Here is a 19,322-nt window from a genome sequence, read left to right as displayed (position 1 = left end):
CTCTCAGATCTTCCACTCCTCTTTTTCTGCAACCTGATTCTTGTTCAATCATGGTGTTGATGAAGCCGATTGAGATGGGGACGGTCTTCAAGGGCACGTCCTTCCCTCCGAATCTCAAGGCACGCTCACACACACTCACACACCCATACACCCCATATAGACACCCAGACACACATAGACGGACTGACAGAGGCACAACACTCGCAAATCTGCCCCTTTTTTGACTTCTCGCCTCGCTTTTGGACCGCTTTTGTGTGTCTGATGGGGGGGGGTTGGGTTTGTGTTGTTGTTGTCCTCCTTTCATCTCGTCTTTCCCTTTCGCTTCATCCCACTCACTCTATGGCGACGACGAAAGGGGGGCTGCGATACAATTCAATACAATAAGAAGAAGGAAAAAAAAGTCGAAAAATCGAGGGTGTTTTTTTTTTTTTTTTGTTTTTTTTTTTTTTTTTTTTTTTTTTGTTGCTCTTCTTCTTCTTCTTTTTCCCTTCTGTTTTGGCTTGTTTTCATTGGTCGTCGGCCATCGATCATCATTCAGCCTGCACGAAGACAGACTTGCTTCTGACGCTGACGCTTGAGCACCGTGAGCACCGTGAGCACCGTGAGACAGGGTTTTGGTTCAAAAAAGCGCTGCTGCGAAAGTTCACCAGGCAGTCAAGCAGCAGTGCATGGATTGGCTCGTCACAGAGTGTGGATGTTTGCTTCCCTCTTTCATCTTCAATGGTCGTTGCGTGCTCTTTTCGTTGATGGACGATTGGAGCAGCAGCAGCAACAGAAGCAGAAGCAGCAGCCAGCAGCGGTTTCCATTGATTTTTATTATTATTATTTTTTTTTTTTTTTTTTTTTTTGCCATGGTTCCGCGCAATCGTCCAAACCCTTCCACCAAATCCGTTGTGCGCTGACGACGGCATTGCTACGCAATTGTGTGTGTGTGCAATGCTATTCGCCTTTGGACAGATCCTGAGGCGCAAGGTGGACGACCTGCCATCGTCAGCATCGCCTGTGACGTCGATTGGCTCTGCTGCTGCTGCTGCTGCTTCTGCTGGTGCTTCGACCACATCATCGAGCAAGTCGAGCAAGTCGCGACCGGTCTCGATCATCTCCCGTGCCCCTGACGCAAGTGGCGCTCCTGCCATCATCGAACCCGAGTCAGCTGCGTCGCCCGCATCGGCTGTCGCGTCACTGCCCGAGAGCAAGAGCAAGACCACCGACAGGTAACCGTGCACACCTCTGAGACAAGCATCATTATTTGCTGGTTTTTTTGGATTGTATTATTGGGTATTGGGTGTTGGATATTGGGTATTGGGTATTGGAATTGCCGTTGTGCTGAAACCACCCTTGTTTTGGTTTGCTTCTTGTTTTTTCTGCAGCTTGGCAGAGCCCAAATCGAGTGGCTTCCGGCTCCGACGCAAGTCAACTGTGAGTGCTGACAGAGTTCGGACTGTTCGGCAGAGCATGGTTGGTTTGGGCGCTCATTTGGCCTTTTTTGTTGTTTTTGTTGTTGTTTTGCTTTCCGATCGTAGGGCCATGTTGTCACCTCAGCAATGTTTGGCATGCTCGCAGTACGTTGCAATGGGGTTGGGGGGGCGGGATTTGTTCCGCTCCATCGCCTCGCGTCGCTTTGAGGTGTTTGAGGAGCACTCACACACTGCACTTTGCATTTTTTGACCATAATACACGCAGGGCGGACTGGTCGTTCCAGCCGCCCCGATGGCGCAAAAGTCCGAGTCGGACAACGCGCTGCACGTCATTAACGACTTGTACGAGAACGAGTTTTTCGCAGCCGTCACCTACCACTCGTGGGCGCTGCTGTCCAAGGCGCTGCGCAAGTACCAGTACAAGATTCTGCTCAAGCCCGTGGCCGCGCGCACTGCTGACATGCGCGAAGCGGACAATACGTATCGCGTCATTGCACACGCAGACGCGCTTGAAGACATTCTCGCAGATTGGAGTCTTCTGAACGAGCATGTTGTGCCCGTGTTGCGCAGCGATCCCCACAAGGTCATTTTCATTGACCAAATCATGCGTCAGCTTCTCAAGAACTCGGTTGTTTCGCCTGTTAAAATTACTGCTGAAGGATCCATCAAGGTTTGTGTTTGGTTGTTGATCAGGGGTGGGATATGGTTGGCTTCTCACTTGATCTGTTGCGGTCATCGTTGTCCTTTTGTTGTTCTTTCTTTTGGTGTTAGCTCAAGCGCATGCGCTCTTATCGCGTGGATCGGAGCATTGGTCACGGCGCATTTGGTGCCGTCAAGCTGGGCATTCACGAAGGCTCTGGCCAAAAGGTGAGGGGCGACACCTTCGACTTTCTTCTCAAGCTTTCAACCGAAAATTCACGCTGACTGTTGTTGTGCCTGGACTTTTGATGCCGTCGTGGCTCTCCACTCTATAGGCTGCTCTCAAGATGATTCCAAAGGAAAAGGCAGAATCGCTTGCTACCATTATGAAGGAAATTGATTTGTTGCAGGTAAAGGAGCAAAATGAACAATGCTTGCATCGTCCACTATCCGGAGCGATCGGTCTGGCTTGAGACTCACTTGCATCGACCTGCCTCGTCAATTTCGTTGCAACTGTACCGCAGGGTCTACATCACCCCCATGTTGTAGAGGTTTTGGAAGTCATCGATCGCCCAAAGTACGTCTGCCTGGTTCTTGAGTTTGCCGCTGGTGGTGACCTTCTCGACTACATCAACCACCAGCAGAACAACATTATGCCAGAGCGCGAGTCGGCCCGGTATGCAGTGACCGATCTCGGTTTTTTTTTTGTTTTGTTTTGTTTTGTTTTGTTTGTTTGTTTGTTTGTTTGTTTGTTTTTGGTGGTTTTTTTTTGTCTGTCGTAGTTGGCTGACATTGTGGCTGTTTTTGTTTTTTGTTTTTTTTTTTTTCGTGAATGCTCTTGGGGTTGCTTGCTGGTTGGCGCCGATAGCATCTTCTTGCAAATTACCTTGGGTAAGTAGCTCGTTTAAGTGCTGCATCGGAAGACGAACAACACAACTCACCTTTTGTTTTTGTTGGTCGTGTTGCAGGCGTCGAGTATCTCCATGCAAACTGTGTCTATCACCGCGATCTCAAACCGAACAATATTCTGCTCGATGACAAGAAAAATGTCAAAATTAGCGACTTTGGCCTCTCCAAGCGAACCAACTCTCAGACTGAGCCGCTGAAGACCATGTGCGGCTCGCCCATCTATGCAGCACCCGAATTGATGACACAGGTAAGACGGTGCTTTTTTTTTTTTTTTTTTTTTTTTTTTCGTTGGTATTTGTTTGTGTTTGACGTTTCTCACTCTGGCCCTTTTTTTTTTGTCCCACTCTTGTACTTTCGTCCTGCAGAACTACCTCGGCGCTCCTGCCGACACTTGGAGCTTGGGTGTCATTCTCTACAATTTCCTCACTGGTCGCCATCCTTTCAACGTCGACACGGCTGACGGTGTCCCGTTGATTTACAAAAAGATGCGCACCAATCGCCTCGAGTTCCATTCCTCGCCGTCCGATGGAGCGAAAGACTTGTGCGCTCGAATTCTCGTCTGCGATCCCATAGCACGTATCACTATTCCTCAGATTCTTGGTCATCAGTAAGAGCGTCCTGTTGTTCTCGTTGCGGCCTTTCTCTCAGTCTAGTCGTCACTAACTGCTCGGTTTCTCTTGGACATGATTTCTTTTTTTTTTCTTGCAGCTGGCTTGCAGACGTCAAGGCCGAGTACGCCCTACAGTTCAACCCCATTGATAAAGCCACACCCGCGAATAAGGCGGCGATTCAGCTCAAGCTCGATGCTGCTCATCGGCAACTGCTGGACGAGTGGTCAAACAAGGATGAACGATGGAAGTTTGATCACCTGGATAAGGAAGTCCAGTATTGGGGTCCTGCCACCCCGGGTGATGCCGGCGCCAGTCTTGTGCGCATCAAGGCCAAGGCCGTGATGCAGCACAGCGTTGACGAGGTCATTCGCATGATCACCTCTCTGATTCGCAGCACGGAAACTAGCAAATGGCTCAAAGAAGATCGTCTGATTGTGAGAAGGCTGGCTTTTCGTTTTGTCGTGATGTTTGTTTTGTTGTTTTGGTTCCTTTTTGTTGGTGCTGACGCTTTGCTGTCGTCAGGAGCAACTTGGCGATCATACAGAAGTGCGATACCGAGCTCACGAGCGCTCCACGCTCTTCCACAAGACTCTTCGTGACTTTTGCGTTGGCATCGACACCAAGACGGATGCCGCCACCGGCAATGTTTACAGTAAGCGCTCAAAGGGGAGACCAGGGTCTTGGCAAACGTGCCAAAAGCAGCGACTTAATTTTTATTTTATTTTTTGTGCGTGCCTCTGTGCAAACTTTGTGCATTCCAGTCGCTGGATGCTCTGTCGAGCACCCGGGCTGCCCGCCCAAGAGTGGTTTTGTGCGTGCCGAGATCAATCTTAACGGTTGGGTGATTGAGAATTTGAATCCTACTTCCTGCATGGTGACCTATGTGTGCTTGGTACGTTATGATTTGCTTTTGTTTTTTTGTTTGCTTGCTTGTTTTGGGGTTTTTTAATGGGGCGCGTTTGCATTCATGCTCACATGAGATGTGATGTGTGCGTGTGTGCTTGCTTTCGTTCAGATTGATCTCAAGGGCAACATTGACGACGGAGTGATCAAGATGCTCACGACCGACCTGCCGCTCTATGTCACAAAAGTGCGTGATGCGCTCAATCTGGACAAGTCTAGTTGAACGTCCTGTGCCTCTTCGCCTCAAGAGAGCCATTCAGTTGTGTTACAGGCGCTCGTGTCTGCTTTTATTGTTGCGTTGGTTTGTGGTTGTATTGCGTGAGTGTGTCTTTGAGCCAACTTTTCTCTTTCATCTTATTCACCCGCATTTGTCTTTCGTTTTCTTTGGATGGTCCGTTGCCTCCTCGTTATGAGCATCGTTCTGATATCGTTGGATGACAAAATCGAATCGCTTTTCCTTTTGCTCCCGCAATGCTTGTTTCCACGTTTCCACGCCATGACGCCACTGATTTGCAATATTCCGTCATCGACTATGACACGATACGCTTTTCGGCTCCAGTCTAAACTTCTCAGTTGTTGCTTCATTCATGTCGCAGTTCAGCCAAGGTAAAAAAAAAAAACAGTCAAAATCATCACTGCTTTCGCTGCGGTCGTTCCCACCTGTTCCTCTGCTCGACCACGATCCCCTTCGCCCACTGCTCCGCCGGCGCGAGTCTTGTGTCGTGTCTGTTGAATGACGCGCATTGAAGGAAGGGGGAAGCGGTCACTGATGTCGGCGGCCGAGACGCGCGTGTGGCCCTCTGCCCTCTTCGCTCCCTCTCCTCGTCCTCCTCCTCCTCCTCCTCCTCCTCCTCCTCCTCCTCCTCCTGCTGCTGCTACATTCATGCTAGCGCGCTTGCGCAAATCCCATCCACCCGCCGCTTCCCCCTGCTCGCACTCGCCGGCGCGCGAGACTGAAGATGAAAAGGGGCTGCTGCAGCATTTTCCGCGCCAAAAAATCCCTTTGCGTTTCCCATTTCGTGCTTTTGGGGGGTTTCTCGGGCTTGTGCTGTCGTCGGGCTCCCCGCTCGGTGTCAAAGTTGAACGCGCGAACCGCAGTGACCCATCCGCGCTAAGTGGCACTCCTGGGGTCGGACGACGCGTGCGCTGCTTTTGCCAGGTCTTCGCTGTTCAGTTTTGTTTCGCTCTCAGACAGTTTTTTTTTTTTTTTTTTTTTTGGAGCTTCTCGCTGAAAACTCATCTGTCGCTGACCTTTTGTTGCTATATTCACTTCTGTTGATGTGACAGGTTCTGCTATTGCGGATTCGTCGTCCAAATACGTGCGTAGCCAACGCTTTTGCCCAGCTTGTTGTAGCCAAACACGGCACTGCAACTCACATTCCAAATATGACAGTTCTCAGACTACATCCATGGCTACATGGTCTTCCCAAGAAACATTCTTGACTTTGTCGATACGCCACAGTTCCAGCGACTTCGCGACCTCAAGCAGCTTGGAACGACGCAGTTTGTCTATCCTGGTGCGTCGGGTTTGACCACCCCACTCATCCACCCGTTGTGTTGTGTCGTGTGCATTCATTTTGGGCGTGCTTGGTTGCATGGGTTCCACCCCATCTATGTGCAGGTGCGACACACTCACGATTCGAGCACTGCATGGGAGTTGCGCACCTCGGATCCCAGTGGATGGAGCGGTTTCGCATCAAGCAACCAGAGTTGGAAATTACCGACCGTGAGGTCAACGCTGTCACTCTGGCTGGCTTGTGTCACGATCTTGGTATGGAGGCTTTTCTGAATGTGTGCGCAGCTTCGCTGCTCGTGGAATATCGAGTTTGACTTTGGCTTTGGCTTTGGTTTTGTTTTATTTTGTTTTTATTTTCGTGTATCACAGGGCATGGGCCTTTCAGTCATGTTTTCGATGGCGGGTTCATGCCGCGTGCGCGGTACGAATGTGTTGGTTATCGTCATGCTGGCATGGGGGTTTTTTGTTTCCTCGGCTTTTTTTGCTGACATGTCTTTGATTCGCAGCCCCAACCACAAATGGCACCACGAAGATTGGTCTGAAATGATGCTCAACCATCTTGTGGACGAGAACTACGTCGACATTGAGGCGGAGGATCTTGCGTAAGACTAAAATTTGCTCATTTGGTTGAAGCAGCACACACGCACTCACGCACTCACGCACACTCACTCGCTGTTTTCTTTCTTCTTCCTGCCCTCTTGGCAGCCTTATTCGCGATTTGATTCAGGGCCGCGCGCCGAATGAAGGCGGGTAAGAGCGCTCGTTGCGGTGCGCTGGATTCTTTGTTTGCTTCCTCCCCCTATCCCTCACCTTCGTTCCATTCTCACACATCAAAGAGCCAACGCCCAGTACCGCTACATGTTTGACATTGTGTCCAACGAACGCAATTCGGTCGATGTGGACAAGGGCGACTATCTCCAACGTGACGCGTACAATGTGGGTATCAAAACCGACTTTGACTTTTCCCGGTAAGCTCGCGTTCTCGTTGTCATCTTCAATGGCATGCCAGTGTGGGGAAAGCTGCCGACTAACTTGGAGCAACCAATGCTTGGATCACAGATTGATCCACTTTAGCCGTGTCGCCAACGACCAGATCTGCTTCCAAGAGAAGGAAGTGTTCAATCTCTACGAAATGGTATGGTTTTCGCATAATTCGATGACTTTGAGATAAGTACATTCAGCATGAGCCTCACTTCACTCTTGTGCAGTTCCACACGCGCTACAGCATGTTCAAGCGTGTCTACACCCACCGTGTCGGTATGTGGAGCCGTGTTGTAAATCGCTTTCCTGTACCCGCTTCCGTCCTCGAACCGGCTCATTTTTTTTTCATCTCTGTGCTGGTGTAGGCAAAGCCATCGAGCACATGTTTGTCGATGCTCTGCTTGAGGCAGACCAGTATTTGCAGATTTCCGCTTCGGTCGATGATCCTGCGGACTACCTGAACATGACGGACAGCATTGTGAAAGAAATTGAACGTTCCAAGGTCCCGGTACGCATCCTGCGATTCTTTTTTTGTTTGGCCGAGCCTCGAGAATTCCGCACTGATTCAGCTCCTTGGTTTTTTTTTTTTTTTTTTTTTTTTTGTGGCCCAGGAACTGGAAAAATCGAGGTCCATCCTGCGAGCTGTGCGAAAGCGCAACCTATACAAGGTAACGCCATGATTTCGTTGAGAAAAGGGAAGGCCGGTGGAGGGAGGTGCGATTTCACTCAACGTTTCGCTTTTGCTTTGTCCGGCTCTTTCAGTTTGTGGATGAAGTCGTCATCCCGCAAGACATCATGGCACATCTTGACAAGGTTAGCCACAGCTTGCCGTTTGGTTGTATTGCGTTTTCTGTGCCTGACGTTGCTTGTTTCTCCGACAGAGCCGCATCTCTCCCGAAGAGATTGCCAGTTGCCAGAGTGACGGATTCCCCGTGACGGTACGTGAACGGGCAAAGCTGGCTTGAGTCTCCAACGCTCACTTTTGCTTGCTTTTTTTTTTTTTTGGAGCAGGCATCCGATGTTATCGTTGACTGGGTCGACATCCACTATGGTCTGAAGAATGGCAACAATCCCGTTGAGCAGACGCGCTTTTTCAGTCGCTGGGAAGCGGACGGTGAGTCCTTGTTTTCTGTTTTCGAGCCCGAAGTTTTGTGGATGATCTTCACGAGCTCCGCGCCTCACTCGCCACGCTCCTTTGGTTTCGCTCTGTGTTTCAGAAACGTTCAACATTCCTCGCGACAAGGTCAGCTTCATGCTGCCGGGACAGTACAAGGATAACATTCTTCGAGTGTACTGCCGCGACCCCGATCAGGTAGGAACGCGTCACACCGCGTGCCAGTTTGCAGGGCTGCGGCTTTGTACTGACGCTACGTTTTGTCTGTTTCTCCCCAGATGTACGCCGTCCAGAACGCGTTCAAACGTTTCAAGCAACGCTCACTCCCGACCAGCATCACTGTGTCTGCCATTCCGTCCATTCCCTCGGTCGACTCTCCGCGCAAGCGTCGGCTGATTGAGTTGTCTTGAAGTCGTATGTTTTTGATGAAAAATCGACCATGCTTTGGGCGACCTTGGACACACCCGTCCTTTGATTTCTCTGTCAAGTCAGCTGTAGAAACTAAACATTGCACTCCTCTCAATCGATCGCACAAATCTCTAGAATTCTACAAAACAAAAACAATGCTTTTAGTGATCGACGCGTTCAAAACAAATTAACTATGAGACAAGAAGAACCAACAAACAAAAAAATTAGTCCCGACTCAAAGCCGTGCTCAAGTCACTGGACGCCAATCAATTTCGTCCGTCGGCTCTGAAGAAGAAATCAGAGCGTCAATGTCCAGATCGGCAGCATCCTCCGGGCCAAGCTCAAGCTGCAGGTCATCAAGCTGGCTGGCGAGAGAATCAGGTAGCTCCATCGCGCGGTCATGCTCGCCCCTCCCGCGCTGGCCAAACCACAAGTTTGACGGCAGGGAGCTCATAATGGTGGCATTTCGCTCGCGCCGCTCGAGCGGGAAAAGAGCGTCGTCGGCCTGCGAAAGCGCGCCGTCCTTGGGCAGAGGGCCTTGATCGTAGACAATGCGTGGCAGCGGGCAGCCAGCATAACAATTCGACCGCTCGCAGAATCGGAGGAAGGTAAGCCACAACGGATCGTGGACAAGAAGGTTGGGGTTGCCCGTGACCACAAGAAGCGACATGGCGCGGGTCAGGGCGACATTGAGCCGTTTTGGATTGTTGATGAGGCCGAGATTTTGCCGGGCATCCTGTGGAAGATAGGCCGCTGTGGTTCGAGTGGCCGAGAGAAAGATCACGCGGCTCTCTTGGCCCTGGTAGTCCTCGACTGTGCCCACGCCGACACCTCCGAGTCCGATGTGGCGAAGAAGTTGGCGCAGCCGCTTGACTTGGCTGCGGAACGGCGCCATCACACCAATGTGTGCCGTGCTCAAGTGCGGATTGGAAGCGAGCAAATCCTGCACCATTGAAGCAATCTTTGCGGCTTCCAGCGGATTGTAGAAAGAGACGGTGGATCTCTGAGTCGCCGCGGTTCCTGGGACAAAGCCCCCTGGTTCGAGGTCGGTGGCAACGGCTTGTCTGTCAAACGGTTCGCGCACGTCTTCGGATTCCAGGCCCAAAAACAAGATTGGAATGCTGGGATTGGGCAATTGGCTCCAGCTCAGTAAGCTTTCCGTCACGGATTCAGATGCGTGGCTAATCAGGTTGTTCTTGTAGAAAAGTGCCGACGACATGTACAGCATGCTCGGATGGCACCGGTAGTTGACGACCAGTTGGATACACGGCGACAAGCTTGCTGCGTTGGTGCGCGCTCCCCGACTGGCACCGAGCGCGTACACGGGCAAGGCCATGAGGCGCTCTTGGAGAGAAACGTGCAGGCCGTGTCGCATGGCAAATGCAGACCGAACAGATGCGCCAAGCTGGCAATGGTCTCCAGCCAGCACCAACAGGCCGCGAGAGTGAACGGCAAATAGGGCGGGGACGAGCGTCTCGGGCTCCATTGCCTGGCCAGCTTCGTCCACGAACACGTGCGAAAAGTGTGTTTGTTCCAGGCCGATCGAAACCAGCGCGCCAGCGGCCACGCACGTGCTGACCACGATCCGGAACTTGCGCAGCTCTGTCAATGGCGGGATGGCAAAGGTACCGTCAACCAGCTGAGAGATGTGTCAATCAGAGCAAATGAGAGGTGTCCAACAAAAGTGAAAACAAAACGTCAACAACGAAACGACAAAACACAGCGCATTCCAACAACCAAAAGGCCGCGAGCTGGACAAATTACAAACCTGACAGTATGGATGAAGTGACGTGGGTACTTCATCGATGCGGCGGGAGACGGCGTTCAACCGGAACATTTCGCGAGGTGAAAAGTACGTTGCGAGGCGCTCACAGATTAAATTGGCAGCCGAGTTGCTCGGCGCTGCGCAGAGAACGGTGGCATTCAACGTTGGATGCTTGACCACCTGTGCGATCGCCTCCACCAGCGTTCTCGTTTTGCCAGTGCCAGGGGGGCCGAAAATGACGACGGGTGGCAACGCCTGTGGCGGACTCAGCACAACCTGCACCGCCCGGAGTTGCTCGTCGTTGAGCTTCTGGTCCAGCAGGGTTGTCTTGGTTGGAAGGGCCTTGGAACGTGGTTCGGGCAGCGGCTCGGCCGACGGGAACAAAACACGTCGGATTGCGCTGGACTCTGACAAGGCTTGAACCTGATCAAGTGCCCGATGCATGTCTTGCAGAGCAAGGCGATTCAGGCGGAAAACCACAGTGCCCTTGACACGAGTGGGCCAGGGGATGATGTCGGCAGGCAAGCGAACAAGCACGGTCTTTTTCTGGCGATCGACGTTGAGAACGCGTGCCTCCCACACGGCGAACGGTATGTGGTCGGGTCGAAAGTGGACAACATCGCCATAGACGAGCGGTGGTCGCCGCTCGACCAGACCCGGCACCTGCAAGATGTACACGGGCTCGTTTGGTCGGAACTGCTCCAGCACTTCGTCGCGCTGAGTAAAGCCGCTCATGTCGCTCGCCATTTGGTGTTCTTCATGCGCGAGCAGAATGCGAAAGTGCGTTACATAGCTCGAAATGGACGTTGGAAAGTCATTGGACATGACCAGCTCTTTGGCGGCCGCCCGGAGCGTGTCCGTCGACACATCTTCAAATCGGGCCCTTCGTTGAAGAGCAAAGTACGCCATGTGGGGAGCCAGTTCGGGATACTGATCGCCGAGCGCCGCGTAATCGAGCAGCGGGTTGACCACTGGAGGACCAAATGCAGGAAGTGGGGCAGCAGGAAGGATGTTCGTGTAATCGTCTTCCAAATGTTGTTCAAGTGCAGCTTTTGCGGGCACTGGGGATGCACACACGCACGCACACACACACACGTTGAAAACCAAGATCAAGAACGAAACAATTGGGGATTAGGAATTTGAGTGTCAAGCACATTCAGCGAATGAAAAAAAAAAAAAAAACACTTGCGGCCGCATGCCATCCACCTTCAGCACGCAACACGCGCCCAGCAGAGGACTTTACCAAATGGTGCTGCTTTTGGATTGAGGGCCGCGCGCTTTTCGTTCGTAACCACTGCGTAAGACTGTCGGATGATCACGTGCGACGCGTCAAAGACGAACGCATGCCATTGGCGCAGGGTACCAGGAGCAGCATCGGCTGTATCGCACTCCACCATGACTTGCACTTGAGACAGCGGTGGGATGGTGATGGGACGGGACAAGCTCGTGATCGATTGGATGGGAACATAGTCGCCGAGATGCTCAGCTTCGCCCGCGTCGCCCGCGTCGCCGAACGACCGCGGTACCAAGATACGAAAGACGGTGCTCGTGGGGAACGATGCAATGTGCGTCAACTCAGTCGGGACTTTCGAGTTGTTGTAGATGGTCAAAGGCAGATGACGGCGTACTCCAACGGGCGAATTGGCCGACAAGCCGAAATTGGCATTGTTTCCGACCTCAATGTCATTGCGAGTCGCTGTCAGCGGGTGAATCCAATCGAACGGCGGCGGCATCGGCGGGTGGCTCGTGCTGCACACCAGGTTGAACAGGATGTCGGGCGAGCGGTGCATGTCGGCTTGGGACGCTTGAGTTGGTCTCAACCCAACACTTGCAGCCTGTCGAATAATGTTTAGAATGCACCTGTGCAGCTCGTCTGCCATCGTGCGAAGGTGACCCGACATCGTTCGCCGCTCGGACTCGAAATCTGAGGGCGGCCACGCAGCGTATCTAGCGTCGTCCGAGATTGCACGCAATGCGTCGTGTCCAGCAGCTTGCGGATGCATGAATCCGGGGTGCATGAGCGCTGCTTGCGGATGCATGAATGGCTGGTGGTGGCCGTTCGGAGGCTGAGGAGGCATCCTCAGTGGCGGGTGAGGGTAGGCTTGCATCGGATACGGCCACTGCGCAGGACCAGGACCAGGACCAGGACCATACCCATGCTGCTGCTGCTGCGGTCCAAACGGAGGGAAGCCCAGCGGGACTTGCATGAACGACGCCGACGACGACGACGACGACGACGACGACGACGACTGGTGTGAGTGTGGTGAGTGTGAGTGGTCGTGGAAGAGCGCCGGCGCGAGTCCGTTGCTTGTCGGCCACATCGATACAACAAGCAGTGCGCTTTCAAAGCGAAAGGATGATGACTGAGAACAACATCGTACACGAAGGAAATTAAGTATTGTATATAAACTGTGTGCTGGCTTTTATCACACTCAAGCTCAACACAACAAAAGCAAAAACCAACGTTGAACGACAATGTTTGCGCACCGATCACTGCTATGAGCATGAGCATAAATCTGGAACCAGCCGAGACGACAAACGGGTCGCACTTGCACTGAGCTGAGTTTCGTTTTTGGGGGGTTGACAGGTTAAGGTCGGAAGCAGTCCTTGTTCTTTGTTCTGTGGGGAAAATGGATTTGCTGGCCGACATTGAGGCTGAGCTGGCGAGTCGGTTTGGCTCGACATTTTCCATTACCTCCTCCGCCTCATCAGCCGCAGCAGCAGCGCAACCAGCCGCGGCGTCAGAGAAAGCAAGGGTTTGCGATGCAGCGTCTGCCGTGGCTGTCGAAAGCGACGCTGCGAGCAACAATGAGGTGAGGATTTGGGGGTTTTGAAACCGTTTCAAAATCAATGTTTCACACGACTGCCTTGTTGCTACTGTTGGCCTCCTGATGGATTGGGGAGAGGGGACCTGTTGTTGGCATGGAGAGAGTGAAGATGGTACACTCGACAACAGGAACGCGACGCTGGAGGTGGTTATAAGTGGGTTGAACGTACACTGACCTCATTCTAACATTGTTGCTCTGTTCAAAAACGAACCTCACTGTCATGACGCTTTGCTGCCTTTGCTTGTGGTTTGTTGGATTCAGAACACATCGCCGCAAAACAACTCCATTTTGGCTGCCGAGAGTGAGCAAGCGCCGAGCTCGCCCGTCCGCAAGCCGCGAAAGCCGGTCGAAAGCCTGGACCCGACAACCGGTCGCCGACCAGCAATTGGCACACTGCAAGCGACCAGTCCCGCGTCTCCCACGCGCAAAGGACCTCGAGGAATTCCCCAAGTGACCTCTCCAGCCGCTTTCGAGTCTGGAGTTCCGAGTTGAGTCAAACTGAGGTCAACGTCGGAGATGATCTGAGACCTTTGAGCTCACGCTGTGCTCACTCTCTCTCTCTCTCTTCTCTGATCACTGCACCAACCCAAAAAAAAAACCAGTTAGTCAGAAGGTCCTGCTTGCTTGCTTGAACAATTGCCCGGCCGAGCTGGCCGTCTTGCTGCAGGTCAAAACAATTTCTCAAAACACGCTGGACGAGTCGTTGCGTATTTCGGCCGCATTTGGGCACACAAAGTGCGCCTTGCTGTTGGTTCAGCGTGGCAGCAACACCAATAGTCGCGTAAGCCCCCGATGCTCACCAATGGTTTGAGCTGGAGAAACCAACAACAAGAATGACGCCAGTTTTCCAAAGTCCCGATTTCCATCTCACGCCCCCTTCTTGTATCATTGGACAGGCGGACGACAATTCGACAGTTTTGCACTTTGCGTGTAGAAAAGCCGATGTTGAGCTTGTTCAGGCCGTGCTCCAGCATGATGGTAACTTGTGTTTTTGTGTTGAAGCGGCCTTTGGATGATGTCGTTGCTCACCTGGTGTTCTGTGTTGATCGAGACCAGCCGACGTTGGTGCTCGCGATGATGACTACGTCACCCCTTTGGATATTGCTGCAGAACAAGGTCTTGAGCGCATCGTCGCCCTGCTGCTTGACCGAGCAATCGAGGTTGCCAAACACAGCAAGCCACCGCTGTCCGCCAGCGATCTCATTCTAGCCGAATCCCGCGCCAAAAACTGCTACTTTTATCAGTGTGCAGAAGCCATTGGCAACGCCCGTCGGACTCTGTATCCGGTCAAATCCTAGATGTACTTTCGTTGTTTTTGTTTTGGGGCGTATTTTTTTTTCATCAGATTGTATTTGTACAGGACTCCAACAAACTAAATAGCTACATCAAAATCGAATCGAGTTAGAGTGATAAAAATACCAAAAAAATCCAGGACATGCTGCTGCTGCTTCTGCCAGTGTTTTAGAGCATCTTGGCAAAGTGGGCCACAGCGGCGAAGAGGAAGGTGAGGATGGAAACGGACACCATCGAGGCAGCGCTGCCAGCGCCCACAGTGCCGCTGGGAACAACACCGGTAGTGGCGGGGCGCGAGACAGAGATCGAAGGGGCGGCAGCCGAGCCCGAGACGGAGGCCTTGGAGGAGGAGGAGGAGGACAGGCGAGAGACGCTCGAGGAGCCGGCAACGGGGGCGCCGGAAGAGGCAGCGGGGGCATTGGACGAAGCGACTGAACCGGCAGCGCTGGAGGCGGGGGCGATCTGGGAGGTGGTGACGACGGCAGGGGGAGTCAGGCCGCCAAAGTTGACGTCAACCTGGGCAGAGGTAATGCCAATCGCATCCGGGGGTCCAGAGATGGGGGTGGACGAGGCAAAGCTGAAGCGGATGAAGATGTAGTCGTGCGACTCGATGGCAGCGTTGATGGAGACGTTGAACGACGCGGTGCCGACCTGCGACGAGGCGAGGGTGAAGGTGTAGGGGGTGCCGACATCGGTGAAAATGTCAGACTCGGACGAGGACTTGGAGTTCGAGACGCGGTACGAGAGCTTGGCAGTCATGCGAGCAGTGTTGCCGTACGAGTAGAGGCCGTAGGAGACAAAGATGGGCAAGCTGGTGTTGATGCGGTTCTGGAGAGTGTTCTCGAGGCGCATTTCGATAAAGCCGGGGTCGAAGAGGCGGGAGCTGGGGTCGAACGAGGGCTGGAGGATGAATGCGCGGTTGCTGCTCGAAGCGGGGATGCCGTAGACGCCAGATTGGGTGGGAACAAGGGTTTCGCCACGGGCAAAGAAACCGCCAGTGCGGGTGGTGCCGTAGTCCATGCTAACACCGCCGCCAACACGCCAGGTGTCAGAGCTGAGCTGGCCGGTCGAAAGGTTGCTGGCGGGCTGGAAGCCAAGACCAGTGAAGGACAGGAAGTTCTCGTTAATCCAGTTGACCATGCCCGTGCGAACAGCGTAGGCAACAACCTTGCCAGTGGTCAAGTCCTCGGGGTTGGGAATGGCAACAGTGTTGTCGGTGTTGTCACGGCAGAACATGGTGTACTCGTACTTTTGGCCATCAACACCGCGGAAGTTGAGCACGTAGCGATCATTCGGCGGGGGGCTGCCAGCGCCAGCGTCGCCAGCATAAGTCATGGCAGTGTCGGTCTGAGCAGATTGGGCGCCGCCGAAATCGTCAACTGTCCAGGTGCGGAGGAAGCAGCCAATGTTGCCGCCAGCGCCAGCAGAATCCGTAACACCGTTCTTGAAAACTTGGATGGCGAGGGGGAGCGTTTGGCCGGGGAGGAGTTCGTAGAGAGGCTGAGGGGTGCCGCCGGAAACCATGGCCGGCTCGATGCCGGTCACATAGCCGAGAGCGGCATGGGCAGGCATTGCTGCCATTGACACACAGGCGCCGACAAGCGCAAGTAGCACAAACTTGTTCATCTGAACTGCTGAGGAGCTGAGGAGGGAAGAGAGAAGAACAAAAAAGAAGACTGATGGAAAAGGAGGAAAAGTGTGCGCGCTTTTAAAGGGACGGCGGGAGGGAGGAGGAAATCATGCTGGGAAAAGTGGGAATATCTTGCTTAGACAAGCAGGTTAGGAAATCTGTCCACCACCAATGTATTTGGTACGCCCACCCACCCAGTGTCCCGACACAGCTTGACGCACTTGGGTCTGACGGATTTTTTCAACCCACGCATTCACGCATTTGTCCAGCTGGGGCGCTCTGCTGCCGATCTTTTGCCGGCTGCTTCTACAGTGCATGTGGTGTATACTTTTTGTAGGTATCCGTGTGCTGACCAATGCAGTGAGGAGGAGGGAGAGAGAGCAGTGACGAGGAACGGGCGGTGGGCGGTGCCGCGGTAGGAGCACTGGAAAATGTTTCCTTACACGGCTTGCGGACTTGTCACTTCGAATTGGCTGCCTGAGCTGGTGGTTCAACGTCCAGTTCGGGTGCATGGGTGAGCCATGAGGCGAGTTTTGTGCTTTTTTCAATATTGGCTTTGGAGGGGGGGTGATGAAGACGTTGAGCCTTCGACAACGAAACAAAAAAAAAAACAATGGAACGAAAAAAAAAAAAACAAGTTCAAACCGCAAGTACGCACAACGCATGCCAGTCATCGAGCAGTACGACCCGAGCGATCGATCCCAGTCCCGCACGATGAAGTTCAAACCGCGTGACACGAGAATTCCTCTTCCGATCGGCATTCATTCCTGCATTCATTCGATCGGGGAGATGGTTTTGCCCCAACGAACGTCGTCGGTTTGTGCTGTACAAAGATGAGCTTGCTGCATGCGCTGAATTCGCTCGTTTGCTCGTTCTTTGCATTGGTTTATTTGTGCACCACTGCGGCGGTAGGATCGATTGACAGTTGCAGCGCATATGGATTGGAAGGATTGGTGCATGCAACAAACAAAACAAAACAGCTCACGCTCATTCCGCTCATTTCTGAATATGCTGATGGTGGTCGTCGGTCGCCATCACTTCGACGAGATCTCCAACGCGAAGACGGCCTGCCTTCTCGTAGTGAATGAGGTTTTGGCCGAACATGACACCGTCGCCCACCGTGCGGAATGTGCGCAAGGTCTTGGTTGGCTCGGACGTTTTGTCCCGAATGCCCGTTTGAACATCAACTGTCGGCACCGAGCAGCGAGCGCATGATTTGACCACGCCAAACTTGGTGGTGCCGATGCGCACCGTCTGCCAGGTGTCTTCCGCCCACGGGTTGCCGGCGCCAGCGACAACAATGTTTGGGCGGAAGTTGAGGATTGGGACGGGATTGGCCAATCGGTTGTTCAGATCGACGAGCGATTCCTCCGATGCGAGCTGGAATTACAAGACGCGTGTGCGATCAACAAATACGCGGGTAAGTCACGCAATGTGCAAGGCAAACAACAAGTCAGCGGGTAAGTTGGTGGTTGGATCACAGTCTATCTGCATCGCCCCGATCGATTCATCATCATCATCCATCCATGCAACGTTTGAGCAGCACATACCAGGAACGGGTAGCCATCGGAAAACGCAGCGTGGGCAGGCTGGCCGTCAATCATCAAATCGTATTCGGTCTCCACGGGGCGGCTGTGAACTTGTGGGGGCAGCGTCTTGACCAGCATCGCTGGTGCACCAATAAACTCAGTCAGCCAAGCAGTCACGGCGCTGTCATTGTACGGCAGAGCCACAATCGAGTCGCCCCAGATCTGCCATCAGAGTGTCATAGTATCAAAAGTGTCAAAGTGAGCGTTGAGCAAAGCAAAAACGGGAAAGGAGCTCTGCGATTGCATTCAAGACCAACTCTCTTGACACTGTGCGGATGGTGCCATGTAAACGATCGCGTTCAACAATACTCAATGGTGCCATTTCACGCACGGAGGTTTGTTTTTTTCTTCTTCTTTTTTCAGGCTTGCTTTACCGTGACGGTGACGCGCGGGGTGCTGGCGTCGTTGGGCTCGACGACGTGCAGGGTGGGCATGCCTGGCGCGTCGATGACGAGATGTCCGTCTGCCTTGTCGAACGACGGGCGGATGAGCGCCATGCGCGGGAACTGTCGCTGGGTGATGAACTTGTGTGTCTGCGGGTCGACAATGACTCTGCGGCGGTCGTCCACGACGCCCAGGCGGTCCACCTCGACTTCCTCCATGCTGGTGCCTGCGCACGCCTTGATCGGGAAGCACCACAGCTGCGTCACTCGAACGACCTGCAGCGACAGAGAGACAGAGGAGAGTGAGAGAGTGAGATGAGACAGCAGCCACAAAACCACACCAGCCCCCAGCTCACTCACCTTCGGACCAGTCGCTGCTGATGATGATGATGATGTTGATGATGCCAAAGACGTAGTCGATGAGCCGGGGTGACTGCTGGACGCACGGCGGCGAGATTGGAACTCGCGGGCTCCGACGTAGACCAAGTAGCCAAACGCCGCCCAGCCAGCCGCGCGCACTGCCACGTCCAACACTGTTCGGCTCATGTTGCACGAATCAATACAACAACAAAAATAAAAAAAATAAAAAGGTTGACTGAAGATCCAATTGCAGCAAGATAAATAGGTCGGCTTCATTCATTTTTGAGTTGGTGATCTGAGACAAGCAGAGATGGGCAAAGTCGCACGCCGTGAGCTGTCGGACAGCCGCCGCGGACCGGGTCGCGCGAGCAAGAAGCAAGCCGATCCCACTCCGCTGTTCAGTGGTAGCACTAGCACTAGCAGTGGTGGCAGTGGCAAAAAGGCGCAGTCGCAGCAGCATGGCAAGCAGAGCAATGGAAAGCAGCAGCAGCTCAATGCAAAGCAAACCAAGCCAGCCGTCGCAACCGCCACCAAGCAGCAGAAGCAGCAGCAGCAGCAGCAACAGCAACAGAAGCAGGTGATGAATGGCAAGCATGGATCCAAGCGACAGGAGCAAGCGTCCGACGATGATGAAGAGGACCTCGAAGACGAAGAGGACGAGGACGAGGACGGCGAGCAAGCCATGTGGGACGATGATGATCATGATGATGACATGGACGACGACGAGGATCAAGATGATGATGATGAGGATGATCAAGATGATGATCAAGAAGATGACAGGATGGACGACGACGACGAGGACGAGGACGACCAGGACAAGGTCAATGCTACACATGGCAAACACGCCGCAGTCCAGGCCAAGGGTCGCGCTGCACCCGCCATCGCACCCGCTGCCGCAAAGACCTCCAAGGTGGCATCTGCCAAGACCACGCCCGTCGCCGCAGCTGCTACGGCCGCCAAGAAGGGCAATGCAGT

At 53.3% G+C, this 19,322-nt stretch overlaps 6 protein-coding genes across 6 annotated transcripts; 3 read left to right on the top strand and 3 right to left on the bottom strand.

The window, feature by feature from the left end:
• The first annotated feature begins 18 nt into the window (after nucleotides 1–18).
• Nucleotides 19–4,973, top strand: CAOG_04000 (pregnancy upregulated non-ubiquitously expressed CaM kinase). Its single transcript, XM_004347775.2, has 15 exons — nucleotides 19–119; nucleotides 958–1,214; nucleotides 1,371–1,419; nucleotides 1,524–1,562; nucleotides 1,684–2,088; nucleotides 2,190–2,285; nucleotides 2,393–2,467; nucleotides 2,582–2,733; nucleotides 2,926–2,948; nucleotides 3,026–3,213; nucleotides 3,332–3,573; nucleotides 3,675–4,011; nucleotides 4,100–4,229; nucleotides 4,339–4,469; nucleotides 4,593–4,973. Exons 1-15 carry the CDS (start codon nucleotides 51–53, stop codon nucleotides 4,701–4,703), a joined length of 2,304 nt encoding a protein of 767 aa, XP_004347825.2. The 5' UTR covers nucleotides 19–50; the 3' UTR covers nucleotides 4,704–4,973.
• Nucleotides 4,974–5,047: 74 nt separating this feature from the next.
• CAOG_03999 (HD phosphohydrolase domain-containing protein) lies at nucleotides 5,048–8,656 on the top strand. Its single transcript, XM_004347774.2, has 17 exons — nucleotides 5,048–5,086; nucleotides 5,768–5,799; nucleotides 5,874–5,997; nucleotides 6,102–6,251; nucleotides 6,366–6,417; nucleotides 6,503–6,598; nucleotides 6,702–6,746; nucleotides 6,833–6,964; nucleotides 7,056–7,131; nucleotides 7,205–7,253; nucleotides 7,343–7,485; nucleotides 7,589–7,645; nucleotides 7,740–7,790; nucleotides 7,859–7,915; nucleotides 7,989–8,091; nucleotides 8,195–8,289; nucleotides 8,370–8,656. The coding sequence occupies exons 1-17, from the start codon at nucleotides 5,068–5,070 to the stop codon at nucleotides 8,499–8,501; spliced, it is 1,413 nt and encodes a 470-aa protein (XP_004347824.1). The 5' UTR covers nucleotides 5,048–5,067; the 3' UTR covers nucleotides 8,502–8,656.
• Nucleotides 8,656–12,498, bottom strand: CAOG_03998 (hypothetical protein). The gene is made up of 3 exons (XM_004347773.2): nucleotides 11,508–12,498; nucleotides 10,268–11,325; nucleotides 8,656–10,138 (listed from the first exon to the last, which is right to left on the bottom strand). The coding sequence occupies exons 1-3, from the start codon at nucleotides 12,469–12,471 to the stop codon at nucleotides 8,747–8,749; spliced, it is 3,414 nt and encodes a 1,137-aa protein (XP_004347823.1). The 5' UTR covers nucleotides 12,472–12,498; the 3' UTR covers nucleotides 8,656–8,746.
• Nucleotides 12,499–12,875: 377 nt separating this feature from the next.
• CAOG_03997 (hypothetical protein) lies at nucleotides 12,876–14,494 on the top strand. Its single transcript, XM_004347772.2, has 5 exons — nucleotides 12,876–13,077; nucleotides 13,354–13,579; nucleotides 13,695–13,873; nucleotides 13,989–14,070; nucleotides 14,149–14,494. Exons 1-5 carry the CDS (start codon nucleotides 12,895–12,897, stop codon nucleotides 14,388–14,390), a joined length of 912 nt encoding a protein of 303 aa, XP_004347822.1. The 5' UTR covers nucleotides 12,876–12,894; the 3' UTR covers nucleotides 14,391–14,494.
• CAOG_03996 (hypothetical protein) lies at nucleotides 14,418–16,060 on the bottom strand. Its single transcript, XM_004347771.2, has one exon. It carries the CDS (start codon nucleotides 16,009–16,011, stop codon nucleotides 14,554–14,556), a length of 1,458 nt encoding a protein of 485 aa, XP_004347821.2. The 5' UTR covers nucleotides 16,012–16,060; the 3' UTR covers nucleotides 14,418–14,553.
• Nucleotides 16,061–16,884: 824 nt separating this feature from the next.
• On the bottom strand, nucleotides 16,885–19,322 carry CAOG_03995 (oxidoreductase). Its single transcript, XM_004347770.2, has 4 exons — nucleotides 18,348–19,322; nucleotides 17,979–18,263; nucleotides 17,566–17,766; nucleotides 16,885–17,395 (listed from the first exon to the last, which is right to left on the bottom strand). The coding sequence occupies exons 1-4, from the start codon at nucleotides 18,621–18,623 to the stop codon at nucleotides 17,012–17,014; spliced, it is 1,146 nt and encodes a 381-aa protein (XP_004347820.2). The 5' UTR covers nucleotides 18,624–19,322; the 3' UTR covers nucleotides 16,885–17,011.

The sequence above is a fragment of the Capsaspora owczarzaki genome (genome assembly GCF_000151315.2).
Source record: "Capsaspora owczarzaki ATCC 30864 unplaced genomic scaffold supercont2.6, whole genome shotgun sequence".
Taxonomy (NCBI): domain Eukaryota; class Filasterea; order Ministeriida; family Capsasporidae; genus Capsaspora; species Capsaspora owczarzaki.
This window is presented reverse-complemented; position numbering and strand designations above follow the sequence as displayed.